Genomic DNA, 19,551 nt, shown 5'->3' with positions numbered 1-19,551 from the left:
CTTAAGCTTCATCCTTGAGCGAACGTCCAAAAGTAACTTCCATCCTATCTAGCTGCTTCTTGAAATTGTTAAATCAACACAGACCATCCCACGTTTCCTTCCCTGTCCCAGAAACAAACAACCATCGACACGATCATCGCCGGTGCACAAGCAGATCGAATCGACAGAACCTTCGCCTTTCAAACACACTTTCCCCCTCGGGAGAATTTATTTAGCTATCCATGCATCTACTGTGAGCGAGCGCAGAGCTAGAGGAGCGACACTCGAACACGATTGCCAGAATGTCTCGAAACTTTATAGGGAAAACTCGCTGATCTGTTTATTTGCGCAAGTGATTCGCGGGTGAAGGGAGTGTTGGTACGGAAATGCCGATCAAACAGTATTATAGTTCAGCGTGGTAGAGCAACCAAAGTGTAAGTGATAGCAAGCACTCTTGGCAAGCGAGAGTTGGGTGTTGGGCAGCCGTCCACAACTTTGCCGTGGGAGCTGCGGAAAACATGGCCGGAAATCTTACAAACAAACAAAAACCCACAAACCAACTTCTCCGCCCGCGCGACATGTGACCGCGACAGACAGACGTTGGCAGGCGCAGGGGACGGCGAATATGTTGCAGCATTTATAAACACCAACAAATCCAAAGCCAGAAAGAAAGAAGCTAGATGTTTATGCTGATTACTAAAATTCGTTGGTATTCGCCCATTGTGTGAGCGTATGTTGCCCATGGCAACGTGCACACCTCATCGCACAAGGCGATTTTTGCTAATTCGTGGCCAACAAACACCAACGACAGCTGGCGCAACGATCTAGTGCGAACATAAAAACAACCCCGGCCAGACATGCCAGACATGCTGCGAGTAGGCTGTGGGCATGTTTTTGGAGGCAAAGTTTTTCCTTTATATTTTTCGCCGCTGAATAATTCATCTCCGTACATCGCTGCTTTGCGGGGAAACTTTTGTTCGAAATCGAAAGTGCCTGTAAGTATTCCCGCTTCTTCTTCCTTTCACTTCCTATTGCGTTTGAATGACAAATTTCGGTGTGTTTTGTTTTGTACGATGTCCCTAGAGTGTTTTCCGGTCCAAAATCAATCATATCAGAATTACAATGGACATGCCTACCGTTGGAACAAAACAGCATTTATTTCTTTCAAAGGAAAGCCTTTGCAACAGCCAACTGGATGGTGTGAGGCCATTTTTTGCAACCCTGCGCGTAACTATAACTTCTTTTCTACCCTTTCCCTTATTTATAGTATCAATAGAAAAAGAGGTCAGCGGGCGGCTTCTTAGCAAAACAATCGCTCAACTTTTCCCATCAACCTGTGGCATCTGTACAGCCGGTGGGATGGTGTGGGGGAGGAAGGGAGGCAGTCAACCAAAGCGCATTCAATCCGGCCAGGATCGGTCCATCCCGATCGGGAAAGGGAAGCAGGAAAATACTATAACAACAAACGTCCTCATCCTCGTACCCTCCCTACCACCACCTTCAACTTGTTCACTATTCCCAGCCGTTCACTGAATCGTCGTAACCGGCATATAACTTGTCGCCGCACCTTTTGCAGCGAACTTTCGCGTACCGGAGCAATGGCAGGACGCTGACGCGTACCTTGCATTGGGAGCGGCAGAAAAGCGACGGGAAAAGCGAAACATCTCCGAACACCGTTCGCCCCGAATCGCCCGAACGCGTTCCGAACGCGTCCCGAACCTGTTCCGGTGTCACGCGGGAAAGCAGATCCGGTTTTTTTTTGTTGTTCCTGCCAAGGCATGCAACACGGCATCGTATTCGCGCCCCGGCAGCCGATCGTCACTGCTGCGTGTAAGGAGAAAAGCCGAACATCGCCAAACGCACAGGCCGATTATTACGAATATGAATTGCAAGTGATGCTGTGCTGCTTCGTTCGGCGAACGATGATGAATGACGACCACCAGCAGCAGTGGCGGCGGCGGTGGCAGTTTGCCATCACCAGTCGCACCGTATAGAGAGTGTTGCGGGCGCCAGGTCCGCCGTCAGTCAGCTGCCGGCAGTCAGCGCGAGCACACCGGTTCTCGTGGTCGTTCGTTGGCCGTCGTCCTCGGTACCCCGTTCCGGATGTTTTCGCGTCGGAGTGGTAGTGCACGAGTGCTAGTTAATTGAAGCTACCAAAAGAAGGAAAAAAACAGCCATCCCCCGTACACCTTTGATTGAATTCGTGACCCACGACCGTGACACTGTGACTTTCACACGTCTGTACCTGTCACGCACGCACGCACGCACGCATCGTTTCAACGACAAAGGACTTTCCAGGTTTGGCACGCAAAGGCGACGGTCCATTCGTGCTTTGTGATGTTTTATTTCCTCCCTATTGTGTGAGTGTATGTGTGTGTGTGTCTATATGTTCCGGTGTATTGTTTGGTGAAGCACGTTCCACTATTGCTCTGGATTGCCTGAAACGTGTCCGAGCCGATCGGGTGTAGTTGAATCGAAATCCGACCCTCATGCCTCGCGAGTTCACCCGTTCACCACCAGTCGCCGCGACGAAAGCGCGAAAGCAAAGGCCACTCTCGAAAGGATTCTCATTACAAATCTCGAGTGTCCAATAGGCAAAACCGGGCAGCACAGGGAGAAGAAGAAAAAAAGGTTCCATTCCAAAAGTGTTTGGCGGGCGCTCTTAGTGGCAGTAGGCGGTGATCGCGGTGATGTAAAAGAAGAGCAAGAAAAAAAAAACAAATCCGTGCAAACCGAAAGAGTGCGGTGCAAATGGGTTTGCGAAGTTGTGCCAGAAAGTCAGCGATCCCGCCATGGACGGTAGCGTATTGCACGTGCAAACCTCGCTAGAAGACAGTGCGCGCGTACGAAGAAGTGTGTGAAAGTGGGCTAGAAAGGACTGTGGGTTCAGTGGTCATTTCCAGCGCGTGGCGCTCTGGTGGCTAGTGCAATTCACACCACACGAAACCCATCATCACGCGGCCGCGGCTTCATTTGCAGACGCTCGGGGAAAGTTGCACCAGTAGTGTGCAGCGAACGAAAAGTAACTGTTTCGCAGAAGAGTTATTAAGTCTGTGTGGTGCAAAAATTGACACGAGCAACAAGAGAGCAAAAAAAAACAGGCGAACTGTGCGTGGAAGATGACGAGCTGCGATGGTAGTAGTGTGTGATGACACACCGGGACTAGCAGCACGCTCAACCTACGACCCCCGTCGTACCCAGGATGCAATGCTGTGCAGCGGCGATGACACGAGCGGTTCCATGCGCTAAACTTGTGAAGCGCTATTAATTGGTGACCGATGCCAGGTTAGTAGATGGTCGTACGGAACCACCCACCCGCTTTGATGATAGCTAGCGTCTTTATGGTGTTTTATGATAATGGGAAAATTTCCCAAGAATATACGTTAGCAAAACTTACCTTTCTCCCCCCGTCGGCGAACGAACCAAAGGCTCTCTGGTGGATGGTGCAGCTGTGGATCTTCTTTCCATACCAAATACCGGACCCCCAAGCCACTCCCAATGGGTGGTGGTGGAAATGGGTGGAGCTGGTGGGGGCGCAGGGTGTATGCATGTCTTAACCGGTCGGTTTAAGTTATTGTTTCGCAAGTACCCCCGGTTCAGCATTCGTTTGTGACACTGATCTGTGCCCCACCCGCTACCCCAGCCTGTCTCTTTTCCCTTTTCGGAAGGGGCAACGATCATTCCCGGCCCCAGCACGAGAACCGACTGTTGCTGCTTCCTGTGATTCTCCGCATTCGAGGCCGTGCGATTGTTGTGATTGCATAATTAAAACCTGTGGTTTTGGTTCGTAACGCACAAAACAATAAACGGCCCCCGGGTGCACACGGGACGTGAAGGGAAGGGTGGAAGGGCGCGTTGTGCGTCTTATACACACATCCACTACACGCTACGGAGGTTAGGAACGTCTGGGCTTATCCAATTTCAGACACAGGGAATGCCATCCATTGCGCCAACTATCATCTTCATCATCACCATCATCGTCATCTTCCTCCTCATCATCATCATTGGCCGGCACAGATCGACCACAGATGCACACTGGCACACCGCACCCGGGGTAAAAGCAAAGCCACAACACAACTGCTGGAGAAGAGCGTGCGTTACGTACACGCCCGGTACGCTTCCTGACCCACCGTGATGTCGCACGGTGCAGTTAATTGTGACATTTGCACAGCGCAAAACTCAATCCCCTCAAACCCCCCCCCCCTAAACTCTGAAAACATTCTCGTCAAACGTTGTTCGGTGGACTGGCTGCCTAGCACTTCCAAGCAAACCGCTGCCAGGCGGATAGGATTACTTCCCCTTTTTGTGACCGACGCCGTCGCCGTACGTGTAATACGTACTTCGGTTGCTATCAGCACCGTTTAAGATTACCCGGGCCCCGGCCCAAGCATGCCGAAAATGCCGCTTCTCGCGTGGCTCGATTGGGGCGCGCGGTTGCAGGAGCGGCGGTAATACGACCGCATTCCTTCATGGGTTACTGCGTGCGTGGGGACGTATCGTGCCCTACGGCTCATCCGCCCAGCGCAGGTTCGCGTGTTGATACAGTCAAACCTCCTGCCGAATGTCGAACTGTCCCAGGCAAATGTCAACCGCAAGGAGGCTCGCGAGGGATGCAGTGGGAAAGTGGGGGAGAGTTTGAGGCAGATACCTCCAGCTCAAACCCGGCCGCCCCAGAAGATGTCACTTGTGCCGCTCGTTGCTCGCGACTTCGATGGAGTCAGAATTCAATAAATCCATCTTCGACACTTGAAGCTCGAGCGCGCGACAGCCCACGTACGTGCCGGTACCGGATTACCCTCGGTTACGCTTGACGTGAATTCTGAGCTGATAAAGACAAAGAAAGGAGTAACGAATCTAACGAGCCTGCCTGCCTGCCCGCCGTACACCGCGTAGGTTTTGTCGCAATCGTACTGTAGCAATAACAACAGTAACATACGTTCATCGAGGGAAACTTCTCCATCGCGTCCGCCGGGTGACGGTTTAGCAAAGAGTGGATGCGTTCTGCAACACACGCCAAAGTTCTCACCCTTGTGAACTTTTCCGATTGTTTTTTTTTTTTTTTTCGTGGAAAAGATATACAGCATGAGACACGAATGCGGAGAAGATAAAACAAAAAAAGACAAAACGTCCGATTATTTAGGCACGTTTAACCTTTTCAAAGGGCTCAAAGGGCTGCCTTTTGCATGTCGTTGGGATCACTTGCATGTGACATCCGGCACGTTAAATTCGCGAAAACCTTCGACCACCACGAATGAAGATTCGCGACAGTGGATAAGCGTTCGTCCGTCGACTTTGTACGTTCCAGATTTCATCCCACCAACATCTTTTTGCAGCCTGGCGCACTTCTATTGGATTACACTTGGAATGAAAAATGTTGCAAAAATGGCTCGTTACCTATACACATCCGCCCGCGTTATTGTCGCCAGAGCTGCACTTGACTGGGCCGTACCCTATCGGTGCCCGAAAATCGTGAATTCTGGCAATGTGTGTGGCTCAACCGTACTAGGAAAGTGGACTCTGTGCTGTAAAGGAAAAAGGAAAACAGTACACAATTTACACTGCACACAGCGAGAGTGAGAGGAAACAACAAAACGAAGTGGAGGAAATGGGAGGAGGGAACACAGCAGCTGGAAAAAAAACCCCACCCCATACTGGTCCGCTGACCTGCTTTCTTATCTTGCAATCAGCGGTTCTACAACATCTTCAATTTGTGTTTGACAAATCGTACTTTCTTATTTTTATACCCGCACAATTTTTGCCGCCATCCTTCGCACGGGAGGAAGTCCGACGTGTGGTGCAGGAGAAGGATGAACTATTGACCAAAGCATTTGTGTTCGTTGTTTACGAAATTTTATTTTTACACTCCCCTACACCGTTCTTCTGCTGCGACTCAAGGACGATCCGGCTTTCCGGCGGGCGATGTGTATCTTTGATTAAATGATTACTTAACAGTAGCAGTTTTCATTTTATTTTGCTTGCCGGGAATGTTGTAAAATGCGCTTCGGAACCGCTTTTTGTTATTAATGTTTCCAATTTGTTATCACTCGTTGTCAAACATAACAAAATGGATTGCTAAATTTGTTTGCCGTATAGCAACAGGTTTGAAATGATTTTGGGTAGAATTATTTGGTCTTATGTGAGCGTTGTCTTGAATTCTTGATTTCTTTGTTATAGCCTTGGGAACTCAAACCGGTCGCTTAGGCAAATACATCGCTTCATATGAAAATGTTTGGGGGAAGATTTCAAGCTAGCTTGTGTGGACAAACTGTCAATGGGGCCCTTTCCGTTTTAAGTTCGTAGGCTGAAATTTCAGCCTGTCGGCGTTTGCATTTTATAGCAGTTTTCGAGCAGCTATGTGGTTATAATATACAGGTGGGCTTGTTCCAAGGTGTATGAATTTAGAAGGCTGATTTTTATCGCTTCTGTTTCTGAATGAAGATTTTAAGAGTGTTTTGTGTATTCGTCAAGCCTCCAGAAAGCATGTTTGAACAAACATTTTCACCCATCTTGTCAAAAAGTGATGTTCAAATTTGGTTATATTCCATCACCAGATCTCTTGAATGCACCTTGGGATAAACGTAAACACCACCTTGTTTTGCCATTTTTCGAGCAGGTACTCCAATCTAATGCTAGCTTTGAGGCTAGAATAATCTAGACTAAATTTGCAGGCTAGTTTTATGTGTGGTTTTGTATGGAGTGTTTACATGATTTCAGCCTCCAACTGTCAAACTCCATACACAAAACTGACTAGCATCGTGAAGGGACCCAATGTTTTGTTTTTTTTTTATTTACTGCATCAGCAAACAAATTTACAAATAGAAACTAATAACCATGATATTATAATTAGTCAGCGCACAATTTTTGTAATAAAAGTTTTGTAGAAAAATCTCAAAAAGTGGCCATTAAAAACCAAGCGCTGAAACATTTTCATAGATTTGGGCCTTGCTTATAAGATTCAAACATTGTAGCAATAAACCATCTTCAAGAAATTAGCACAACCACATTGCCTAAGCCACGAGCAACGAAATTAACCAATCAAAATTCAGACAAACAAAGGTGTGAAATTAAATACATCGAATTCTGAAAATCTCTTTTCTGAGGAATATGTGAACGTTACCTTTTCAATATCAGGATGATGTGCAACATCTATCTAAATTTGAATAAAAGAAACAGAAACAAAATACATGTAAATAGTCTGCAGAGCTAAGTGCACATCAGTACCGAAAGCCCAACGACTACGGTTTAGTGTGGGTGGGATCGAGAAATGAACAGTCTTTGCCATTTACGCGAGGGTGTTTTCACATTCTCAGGACTCTGTAGTCAATCATTGAAGGTACAATGGAAAACAAGACAATGCCAAAGATGATGTGAACAGATGCCAAATTTGCAACGCGTACAAATTACTAATTCGCTCTAGGTCAAAGAAGAATCCAGGACAAAAACTCAATAAGGAATGTGGTTCAGGAATTCGTAACCTGAACAAAAGCCGAAACTGATACTCTAATCGAAGCGACAATGATAGAGCATGTAGTAGGGATGATGCCTGGTTTAGGAAGACAGGACAAGGACATAAACATCTCCATATAGGCACAATAACATACACAGTAAATAAGTCTTTGCGTACGCCACGCAGATAGAGCAAATTCCATGATTCGGCTCTTGGTCTTTTAAACTTGAACTGTTGGAATCTTGGAAATTCATACAAAACGGATTGGATGGCTGCCACATCATGGGAATGTCTGCTGTCCAAGCTACCCTTAGAGTCCTTTCCAATTCACTTACAAATTCAAAATACATATAAGGACGTCTAACCTGGAAAGTCTTTCTGTTTTCGACAGAATTAATTATTGGTCAACTTTCTCTGTTAACCTCGAAATGTTAAAATGCTTACCCTGAGCCATAAAGCATTTCTGAACGTATTTCTTTATTTCCATCTATTCTTAGTCGACATAAAACTGTTACTCACACAGCAAATATACAACAACTTGAATAATATAATGAATAATACGATTTAACATCAAACAAAAGCGGGAACATCGGATACAGAATGAGATAAACGGAGAAAGCTTTTTATGTTCTCCCATTTCAAACTATCGTCTCGCACCCCGTTGCACCGTAACTCTTTACTATCACGCTATGTTTCGCATAGCATTCCCAGCACACGGAGTAAAGTAAATAGCTAAGTACATTATTATTATTTTTACAGCCAACAGTTCTACCTTCTCAGCGCGCATTGTGTACTTGTTATCCACTTCTCATCCGACTGTAACGGTGCGCTGATATTGGACTGGCTCGGCAAGCACGTAGCGGCTGACTAGTGCCGAAGCCGGCAAGGCAGCCAGACTAGACCAGGGTTCACATTTGCACAGTGCAGAGGCAAAAGCAATCAAAATGGTTTTGCCAAAAGTTCAGCCTCATGCGGGCAGCAGTACAGCGCTAGAAAAAGCAAAATCATTTGGTATGATTTCTTGTGTACTTTTTGTTTACAAAACCGTGTTGGCTTTACGTCCCTTCCTGAACAAAGGATGGGCACCATTTTTGCTCTCCCATGATGGCGAGATGGGGCAGTTAGTTTTGTATCAGACATACTTTGTGGCATTTTTTGTTCAAAACCATATGAACAAAGCTGGGGAAAGGTGAAGACGGTTGGAGAAACAACCCAACAGAAACACCCCCGCTGATCGATACGACTCCATGCGAGTCGATTTGATTTGAAAGTTTGTCTAACCTTCTCCAGCTGGGACTGTTTTAACCCGGCGTTATCCGATGCGTCCTCCCAGCACCGGTTCCCCAAAAGACCCCCAACATGCGTTTGTGCTAATGAAATGTTAATTTATTAATACGATATGTTCGTCCACACACACGCTCACAAAAAGGGCTATGTTTTTAAACACAATTATTACCCGCTTGCCGCTAAGCGGACAAAAGGGCAAACAGATGATAGACCGCTCACTTTAGGCATTCCATGATTAAATCAAATTAAACTACTCGATACCGACCGGTTTCAGCTTCTTAGAAATTAAGCAACCCGCCCACGGCCACCCCCTTTTCGACGGTGATGATGATGATGCCGCCGACAGGATTGGTTGGTTTAGGCATTTGCCCAACCAAACCAGCACCACCAGGCACCGCGGGGATATTACATTTTCCACATTCTTTGATCTTGCAGCACCATTGCAATTAGATGATGAGATGGCACTGCTGCTGCTGCTACTATCCACTGCAACAGCGGTAGCTGCTGCAGCGGCACCAGCCGGAGATGACATTGGGAATGATGCTGATGCTTTTCCGAAATCACATCCCAGGCGATGGCACCGCCATGAAAATGGTTGCCGAAGGTCATCCCCGTAATGCGCAGCCCTGGGAGTGGAGGAAATGAACAGCTTTCTGCCAACAGTTTTGCAGTTGTTTATTTTTTTCCCCCTTTTTCTTACCTCTCTGATGCCACTATTTATGCGTCATATTTGATCCTCTGGTGCCACTGAATTTATGTGTGCTACCTTTTTTTGTTCTGTATGAAGGGTAAATCTACGCCAGCAATCGCGTTACCGTTTATCATCCACGAGGATACATCATGGGATGGCCCTGAATGTGGGATCTGAAATGGGATGGCCTTTGAGGATATCACATCACTGGAGGAAAAAACTGACTGAAACTGAAAAACTGAAAAAAACGCATAAATTTCCAGCCAAAAATATGTGCCATACCAGGTGCATATGCCATTCATCATTCGCCAAAGGTATTCCAGTCCAGTCGCCATAAACAACCGCAAATTCCTTCCGCGCTATGATTTAGGATATTTTGGCTGCTTTCTCCCTCCCGGTGATCTGTTTGTTCAACATATGACTTCATAAAAGACTGTACAAAGCCAAAGCCAAAGGAGGAAGGCGGAAAGCTGTGAAAGAGAGAGTATGCTGATCGACGGGGCGGTGCTGTTGAATCGGCGCATTCTGCGGTGTGATGATCAGATTTTAATGCAGATAACAAATGAATATGGAGTTTTCCGGATGTTTTTTTGTCTCTTTCGTCGTGTCTCGCTATCTCTTCTTCTCGCTCATCTCCCTTTTAAAAGCATAATGGACGGGCTTGTCATAAATCAAATTCGAAACAAATTTTACAATCCCGATTTCGCGCGCACTGACGGCTAGAGGCCATCGGCGGACCAGAACCCCGTCGGCGATATGATAGCATCGCGAACAGCTCCGGGCGAATTGCAAGCTCATCCAAACGGGGGACCACCGTTTGAAAAGTGCCATTCGCTGTACTACCCCCCCCCCCCACCCATCCTGGGATGAATGGGTGGGAAGGGTGTTTATGTTCACGCCTGCCAGTCGCTCGAGAGCAATCAATTTCAAGTGTTTTCCGGTCGGAGGAAATCGGAATTTGTTTACACCGTGTTGTGCTCGTCGTGATGGGGCGGGGGGCAGGATGGACCGCGGATGGACGATGATATTGGCTGATTTGCTCCATTAAACGTGTGCACACAATCACCGGTGGATGGAGAGCTGGCGATCGGAGGAAGCGTTTAGTCAGCATATAAACATACAAGGGGGGCCAGCATTTTTGTGGGACGCAAGGAGCGGTCGCTTGTGAGCCATTTGTAGAGCAACTGGGCAAAAAAGAAAGGTAAATTAGAATAGAAAAGCAAATGAACATCGGCTGCAACAGCAGTAACGTGATGGTGTAAATTATCTTACCCATATTAAAAGGCAACATAATGCTCGGCTTCCCCCCAGGGTCGTCTTTCTTCGTACTCCGCGCTGCGAAATACCTTGTACTGCCTACAGCTACAGCGACCCAAATCGTAAACTTTTTACTTTAACTCCGTAGGTAAACAGAAACGCAATACGCCAACTTTTTGGAGCCATCTTCTTGCTTCCCTGAATGACAATATCCCGGCTAAAGGTCTATTTTAAATGGAATGGACAAAATTGCCCTGAAAAAATGAAGGCCAGCAACATTCATCGGTACTTTGCTATCCTGTGGCGGTATTGAGGCATTTTTGAATGGATGAAAAGTTCTCTTAAAGCGACGGATTCGCGAAGGAGCCGTTTCGCCGTTTATTTGCCTTTCCGTAAATCGTGGAAATATGTTCAACAAATAGGGTAGTTTGCAAATTGTTGAACACCATCCAATTATTGCACACTGCGTATAAATGATTGTTTATCCAAATATTTATAAAACATTCATAAATGCTAACATTTTTCCTTGAATGAATTGGTATGAAACCTTTGTCCACCACAATGGAGTATTTTTGCCACATATTCCACTGTTTTTTTAAAGAGCATTTTTTCGATGTTTTTTGTAAAAATAAAAAAAATTCGACTGATTTCGATCAAATGGAATGGATTTCTTAACAAAGCCGCTAACAATTGTGCCTCACAAAATAAGGTTTATTTCGCCCTGTGAACAACATAGGAGAAGGTAGGAGGTAAAGACGGACACCTTAATGAAAATTTTAAAAATTTAGGAATATGTTGTTGTGCAACTTTTAAGTTACTATCGATTTGATGAAATAAAAACATGATTTTTTTCGTGCTGTTTTGAAATCTGCGGGTAAGACAGATACCTGGTATTGGAAAGAGGGACACCATGAAGGGTAAGATGGACACCTATAGCAAACGTTAGAAATCGAAGAGTTTTATAGTATTTTTACATATCCCATTAATTTCCACGTCCTGTTACGTACATAAATCAATTCTTAGCCACATGCAAGGGCGTTTCATGCAGCCGTTCATTTAGGATTTGTAAGGGCCACTTCTAATACCTCGAAAAATGCAGAGACTAAAGCATCATTGAAAAAACGTGCACTAACAGCTGACGTTGCACTAGCTTACAAAACAACAGTCCAGAACTTCCCTTTAGGAAATTACTCCGCGGAAAGTCCGCGACCAAAGCATGTTTGAGGGACTTGTTAATAGGTGAGCCATTGAAGATCGAACTTTTGGATATTTTAATTTCATAGAATCTATCATCTATTCCTGAACGATTTCGTATCAGTGCTTCCTCTTTTTGTTGATTAAAGTTGTCCAAGTCGTGGCAAGATCACGGGTTGCGTGAAGTGCATCGCCAGCGTGGAGCGAATAATAACATAACGCATGACTGCTATTTTGACCGTTGATTCAGTTCTCGCTTATTTCAATACGTTCTCTAGTTGCTGGATGGTTTTTTATCTTCAGAATACCCTTATTTAAGTTATTTAATGAGATCTGTTCATCACCAATCGACATAAGAAGCAAAATAAACAAACACATTCGGTGCTCATCTTTCCCTATGACAAAGTGTCCGTCTTTCCCGCTTTGGTGTCAGGATTTTTAAACCACCAGAAAACAATTTTTTATTACATTCATTCTCGTTCTTTTGCCAGCTTTTTGCCTCATAATCACGACAACTCATTAATGTAAAAAACTTCCGAAAATATAAACAATGCAAGTTGCAGAGCAGTAGTCAAATTAGATCCACAAGGGTGCGCATGATTGAAATGAAATTTAAAAAAATGGTTAAATTTCACGACTTGGCAGTAAAATTTTCGATTTTTTGCGAAAATCCACTTTGCACTTTTAATCCACTGGTTAAGAAAAGCCCATAGCCCAAAGCCTCCTTTTTTTTCACCGTGCTATCTTTTTGACATTGTTTTGTTTACAATGGGCGTGCGATTGCATGTGCTAATTACTTTGCGGAATTCCGTCTTAAACCAAAGATACATGTAATGTAACAACGTTTCGTAATGTCCTATTCGATAGAAAAACATCAATTTCAGGGCTCATTTTTGTCTATTTCAGTGTATGTATGTGTATGTAAGTGTGCAATAATTGGATATACAGGGTTTTCCAGGAGCTCTCATAGCTGTGGGACACTTTATTGACTCCTTCTTATGTGCAATGAACTTAATGTAATGAGAATTGGACTGTATAGCACACTTGTTGGACAAATCCAATAGGATTTTCCAAGAAGTCTGTCCAAAAAGGATGTCATAGAGTCCAATTTCCAACATATGAAGTTCACTTCACATAGGAAAGAGTCAAGAAAGTGTCCTACAACTGAGAACTGCTGGAAAACCCTGTAAAGTGTTCAATAATAGAATGTGGAGTTTTTGTAAGTGTGCAACAACTGAATTTTTGAATAGGTTTAAAAAACAGTATTTCTTACCATTATTCATCATTTTTATCTACCGCATACCGCATACCATCATTTCATCTACAATAGAATTTACATACTATTTTTGAAACAATAATGATGTATGCTAGACACATATAACAAGAATATTGTGGTTTTATCCATCTCAAATATATGAAATACGTTACTGTTCCCTTAAGTGTGCAACAATTGGCAAAATACCCTATGACAAATTACAATATACCAGCTCTGACTTACAGTTCAAATATTTACTGCTGTTAATTGATGTACTGGACAAGCCTTTAGTGGTATTTGTTGGAAAGTGCTTAAACGATCTTTTCAGTTTAAAATGTTTTATTTCTAATTTAACAAAATTGAGCAGATTAAGTGGCCCAGTGGCCTTCCTACAAGAATCTCAATTTCGCTACATATTACGTATTACGCATTTTTATTTAATTTGGTAAATTTTATATATTTTAAGATTTTTACCAGATTCTCACACTTTCTTTTTCTTGTAATGTCTGATTTACCTTTTTTCCATTCAAACTTTCTGTACAGGGATTTTACCTTCTATTTTTTGTGAGTCATTTTAAAAAAATATTTGACGATGTTGTTTCCTGTATTTATATTGTTATATTGTTTGTCTCGGTCTTCAATCCGAGTGGGAAACAATACATGTCTGACGTTAAATATGCCTATGTAACTACGATTAAAACACCTGGCCGTCATTTAATGTATGTGTACTTGTTTCCTTTAAACACGTACATGTTTAACTCCCGCCGTTAACAAAAAAAAGCTCAATCGTTTTTATGAAGAGGATCTAATTTGTTTATGGTAATAGGACAGAAAACACCTCAACATAGACAATCAATGGGGGGAAATACAGCAAAATACCATCACAATTACGTCATGACGTTAATATTGACGCCCGTTTTACATAAACATACCACTTTTGAAATGCTAATACTCGAAATTATATGCTCGTTGTAAACATTTTATCCACCAACAACATTCAAGCATACCTCGCCTTTATCTTTGTACTTCTACGTCCTGTGTGTTTTGCATTTTGTTTGTTTTGAGACACACTTTCAGCCTTCTCCATTGCTAAAAGTTATTCTTCAAAAAATGTAACACTGCACTGCACAAAAAAAAAAAAAACAAAACGAACCAAACGAACCCTTTTCTTCGACCCAAATATTTGGCGAGGAGATCGAATCGTTGCGATATAAATAAATCCTTCCACACACAAAAAAAGTGCAGCTGTGTTGATGGTTTTGACAGAAACTTTTTCCATTTTAAATTGAGCAGTGGGTATCAAATGTACAATTAAAATTGTTCATGGTGCAAATTTGCTATTGCTTTGTTTTGTATCATCTCAACAATGTCTTTGCTCCTTACCCTTCCTTTATTAAAGTTAGTAACGGCCCCGTAGCACGGTATGCAGCTAACTTTAATATTATGAATTTTATTTAAGAATTGTTTTGAACCATTAAATTGTTGGTTAAAGACTCTTTATTTTATATTGCATTGTAAATGTATAGAGCCTGTAACATATCTTATTCATATTGTTTCAGTTAAGATTGAACAGCCCAATGTTCGCCAAAGATATAAATAGGTACAACAGTAATTGCTTAACAAATTAAAACAACCTAATTAACACAACGACGTCAAAGGTTCGACGGCTAGGACGGCAGGACGACGACGAAGAAGTAATTAGAAAAGTAACAGCAACATTTACAATTCATTGCTCAGTGAACTTCATCTCCGAGGCGTTCAACTGCGAACCCACAGCACTGGCGTCGAGGGGTCTTGCACATTTGTGCCAAACAGGTACTCATCCATCGGGTTTGGGAAACGGTGCCTACAATACTCAATGTGCATCCCCTTGGAATAGCAGCAGTTCAGACCAGCAAGCACGGACAACAGCCATCATGCACGCATTGCAACTCAATTACGGTTGTCCGTTTTTCCAAAGTACCATTATTTATACAGCCTTTGCACAATGTGATGCCCAGCAGTATGTAGTGTGCCAATCAGTCCGATTGCATGAGTGTTACCTACGATGGTTTTAACAATTAACAATTGCGCCATTTTAAAAGCCATCGGACCGGCATACATCGTGAGCAGTCATTTGCATCACAAGTTCTGTGCTCACACGAAAGGTTAACCATGGGTGGAATTTAAATTGCATTAAAAAAAACCAACACTTATTTAAATTCATGTTGCCGTAGAACGGCAAAGCCGTTCCCCACACCTAGCAGTGTACTGTAAGGAATTATTTTTACGAATCCGGCTTTCCTGTTACATGGATAAAATCAACAACATTTTTCACGTAAGAGCACTTTGGCGCGCTAACCACCGTGTTGGTAACTTGTGATAACAGGAATTTGCCCGGCATGCGCCCGAAGCGCTAAACGTAGATTCATTTCACGAAAACCACGAATGTTCGATGAACGCTACTGGCGCGGGACTGGTAGAGGGATTAATCATAGACGGTGCACAATATATAAAACACAGCATAGCACAGACGGCTCAACGGTGTGAGGTGCTGATTTGAATTGTTAATCATATTTACGATGTTATTTAACTGGATCGCATGCTTCGTAGCAAATTGATTGAGTCAGGGGCTCCATGAAATTCAATTTTTAGCATCTTACGGTAGCCGACCTTAAAGATGATTTGATAATTGATAGATGAAAAGAGAAACCTAATGAAACGCGGTGCGCTGGGATACGGCTTCAGCAAAGCTTAAATCGTGCGAGCTTAGGAATTTCTGCAGCTCGACCCTAACGATACTTCAATCTAAGTTTTCGTTTCGTTTATTTTTTTTCTTTTTGGCCAAAGAAAATACTTAATTCAGTTTATTTTTCGTGCCCAATGAAGGTCGGGCTGTGGATACACAATTCAGTTAGAAAAACGTTTAACGCAAGAACCACGAGACCAACAAAAACAACTCAAATATCGCTCAACCATCTCTTCCATCGTTCGGTTTTGCCCACGCACGCCATTCACGGTTATGACCCAGCCCGAGTGCCGTTATACTGCTCATGCCATAAGCATGAATCACACCAACAAAAAGACACCATGGACCGCGTAAGCCAACTGCATTGGCAGATTGATAAATGTTGTTTTTCAGCTCGTCAGTCTCAATACTTTTGACATTCGTTTTAAAACGTGGCAGCGCAAGGGGCAAAGGGCAGAAGGGTGTTTGGCGTGGTCGCAAGATCGATTGCACATGAGTGAAACAGAGGGACTAGCCGTAAAGGCAACAAACATTGGACAGCTTTTCTGTCGCACTCGGGTTTAGATCGTAAAAAGTGTCGTTGTTTGTGCAAGAAACTGCCGGAATGTGAGTTTAAATCATTGTAACCGACAGCCATTTTAAATTTTCCGTAGTTGATCGAAACAAAAGCAAAGCAGTTTCTTTCTCTCATTGCAACAATGAACAAGAGTATCTATGTACTGTATTAATTACTTATTGTTTTACTACTAAATTCCTTACATGCTCGAGCATTCGATGTGTGTGTGTGTTTGTCGCCATAGCCCCTAAGTCGTATCTTCTAACTGCAGTAAGGTTCGTCTCATTTCGTAAAGAATAACGCTCAATGCGGATGCTGTGTTGAGACTTTCAACGCCATTCGCTAGCGGAATATGGGCCAGAAACTTGCGATCTTGCGGCGCTTGCTCCCCGTCGTTATGTGTGAGCTGATGAATCAAGCTAAAGATAGAGAGATAAAAACAAGAAATTAAATCAGTTGTAAAAACGCTAAAATATTTACAGTCTCCCGCAAAACCACTGGACCTACAACTACCTCCGAATGTCATCACTAACGCCATAAGTTTCGCCGCCAATTACCAGCACCACATGATCGGCACTGCCGTAATCGATCCGATCGTAGTGCTTCCAGCGGAATCCGTTGCGCTCGTCGGTCGGCTGCTTGTTATCCGCCACCACAAAGATTGAACCGGCACGCACGTGCTCGGGCAGCTGGTACGTTTCGATAGGACCGTAAATCGGCACGCGGAAGTGTGCGCCGGCTCCGCCCCGCAGGCACTTCAGGTCCCAAGGATGGGCGCAACCTTTCAGCAGAATTACTTCCCGTACGGAAACCGCAGCGCAGCTCCGCACAATGCTGCCCAAATTGTTCGGCTCGCGGATGTTGTCGCAAACCACCGTCACCGGAAGCCGTTTGCTGCCGGTCGCGTTACGGGTAACTAGCTCGCTCATATTAGACGGTTCGCCGAAGATCCCTGAAACGAAATGGAAACAAACAACCGCAAAATAATTATACACGCTCCCGTCTCCTCCTTGCGGTCTCGTTCGAATGCGGTTCGTTCTCGTCCGATTCGCCAACTTTTTTTTTCTCTTTACCTATCAAGCCCGGGCTCGTTGTTAACGATGACCACTCCATCATGGTTTGCCGTTTAACGAGAAAAATGGGGCAGGCTTTCAGCTTCGCCCTGAAAGTTAGATCCGCCAGCAGCTTCACATCACTCGTCACAATTGCTTCCAGCCGTAAACCGGCCTGGTAGCCATCCATTATCAACCGCCGGCCCTCCAGCACCAACATCCGCTCGCGCTCCCGGTTTTTGCGCGATCCAATCAGCATCATCAAATCCCGGTGCCGGGCATCGTTCGACTGTAGAATTGTGTAGCGCAGTTTCAACTCCTTGTCGTACCGCTCTTCCGACTCGTTCGGATCCTGGTAGCGGTGTTGCAGTATCTGGAGTGTGTCTTTCTCGATTGCAGTTTTCCTGTGCACGGGCGGGGCTGGCGGTTTCGCTGCTTCCCGCGACGCGTCTGCCGATTTACGCTCCGGCCGCAGCTTGGACCGTGGCACATCTTTCAACAGCTCCGAAACCTTTAGGTTGGGAATACTTTTGCGATTGTTTAACAGCTCATCTTCAGCACCCCAGCCGTCGTCGGTGTGTTCACTCTGTACGGCGGATTGTTTCTTTCCCGCCCGATCGCCGGGCGTACTGGACGATGCTTCCGGCACTATTTCACTCACACGCGTGCCACGCGGTGCGCAAAGGGAGGAAGCAAGTTTCTGCTGCACACAGCTCACCACACCAAACTGTCGATAAAACGGTACACGGACACTAGTTTGTGCACAAAATCGCATCACCTTCCACGTTCGAATCATCGTTAGCACGCTGCGAACTGCTTGCGCTCCCGGCCGCCGATGAATGTAAACAAACGTAAACAAGCCATGCCCGACAGCGCGGACCAGCGCTTCGATGCACGTGTGCGTGAGAACTGTCAAAAACATATGGTTCGTTTCGCGTCGCTACGTGGAAACGCGCTGGCGGTGGCAATGGAACGTGGTGCGCAATGTCCTGTGCGCAGTATGAACTCGTGTTTTGCTATGGGATTAAGAATCTGTTCGTTTGAAACAATTTATTTTAAAAATAATTAAATGAACGGAATTATTCAATATTGAATAAAATCATGCAGAAATCAACAGCAGGCATTAATTTATCTTGGTTTGGTTTTATCTTGGTACAAAGAATCTGGGCACATGGCAATAGCACATGGCTTTACCCATCATTAGGTTTTTTAACTGGTAAAACGGTAAAATGTGTTTTTATGATTTTTTATTTTTCATTCGAGTGCACTTTCAGTACAAATTAATGAAAAGGGAATTTAAAGAAATTAAATCAAATTTAGTTCATTTTACATTCTACGGAGCAAGAACTACTGTGGATAATTGGTACAGACTTATCAACTTACTTACTTACTAACTTACTTACTTAAATCATGAGTTTTTTTTCGCTATATAAGGTACATTTTCTTTATTTCATTTTCCTACGTAAGTATATTTTCCTTCGTAAGTAACGGCTTCGGCTGTATTGCTAACCTATAATTTCTTTATATCAGAACGTCTATGTCAGAGAGACCATCTCGTGTAACATTTTTTTACATAAAATGTGTACTCAATGTCTCGCCTTTTGGATACGTTCGATTATGATTATGATAATTGCTATTGATTATTGGACTTTTTTTATTCAAAGTGTAACCAACCAACTAAAGTGTAAACTAATCGGGCTGGTCTGGTGGTACAGTCGTCAACTCGTACGACGTAACAACATGCCCGTCATGGGTTCAAGTCCCGAATAGACCGTGCCCCCATACTTAGGACTGACTATCCTGCTATGGTAACAATCAGTCATTGAAAGCCAAGCTCACTTCACTAGTAGTGGGTACAGGCAGGCCTTTGACCGACAGCGGTTGTTGTGCCAAAGAAGAAGAAGAAGTAACCAACTAATTAATTATCATTTTTCATTTTAATTGCAATACAGGGTTTCCCACGATTTATTGGTCAGTTCCCATGATTTTTTGGTGCGTTCCCACGATTTTTTGGTCGTATCCCATAGATTTTTGGTTCGTTCCCATAATTTATTGGTATTTTCCGATTGGATATCAATACAATTGGACCAAAAAATTCTGGGAAA

At 44.0% G+C, this 19,551-nt stretch overlaps 2 protein-coding genes across 7 annotated transcripts in view; one reads left to right on the top strand and one right to left on the bottom strand.

Annotated features, from left to right (window-relative positions):
- The first annotated feature begins 764 nt into the window (after positions 1-764).
- The window catches only part of LOC121588069 (PDF receptor), a 29,733-nt gene continuing 10,946 nt past the window's right edge, over positions 765-19,551 (top strand). For 2 of the 6 annotated variants that reach the window (XM_041905612.1, XM_041905611.1), the window contains exons 1-3: positions 766-974; positions 1,063-1,177; positions 1,247-3,264. The gene's annotated coding sequence lies outside the window, so the exon portion shown is untranslated. Of the gene's footprint in view, positions 975-1,062; positions 1,207-1,246; positions 3,265-19,551 lie in introns of all 6 variants that reach the window. The other 4 variants (XR_006004149.1, XR_006004150.1, XR_006004151.1 and 1 more) reach the window with 4 other exon arrangements.
- LOC121588071 (rRNA methyltransferase 3, mitochondrial) lies at positions 16,550-18,339 on the bottom strand. The gene is made up of 3 exons (XM_041905615.1): positions 17,468-18,339; positions 16,908-17,346; positions 16,550-16,813 (listed from the first exon to the last, which is right to left on the bottom strand). Exons 1-3 carry the CDS (start codon positions 18,240-18,242, stop codon positions 16,642-16,644), a joined length of 1,386 nt encoding a protein of 461 aa, XP_041761549.1. The 5' UTR covers positions 18,243-18,339; the 3' UTR covers positions 16,550-16,641.

The sequence above is a fragment of the Anopheles merus genome, chromosome 2R, assembly GCF_017562075.2.
Source record: "Anopheles merus strain MAF chromosome 2R, AmerM5.1, whole genome shotgun sequence".
Classification (NCBI taxonomy): Eukaryota; Metazoa; Arthropoda; class Insecta; order Diptera; family Culicidae; genus Anopheles; species Anopheles merus.
The sequence above is the reverse complement of the archived record's forward strand: the minus strand, read 5'-3'. Positions and strand labels throughout refer to the sequence as shown.

Excerpts from the sequence above, each read along its gene's own strand:
- LOC121588071 (XM_041905615.1), bottom strand. The coding sequence starts at position 18,242 with ATGATTCGAACGTGGAAGGTGATGCGATTTTGTGCACAAACTAGTGTC. Across the intron at positions 17,347-17,467 it reads AACGAGCCCGGGCTTGATAG|GGATCTTCGGCGAACCGTCT; the intron begins GTAAAGAGAAAA and ends ATTTCGTTTCAG. Across the intron at positions 16,814-16,907 it reads GTTAGTGATGACATTCGGAG|CTTGATTCATCAGCTCACAC; the intron begins GTAGTTGTAGGT and ends CTCTATCTTTAG.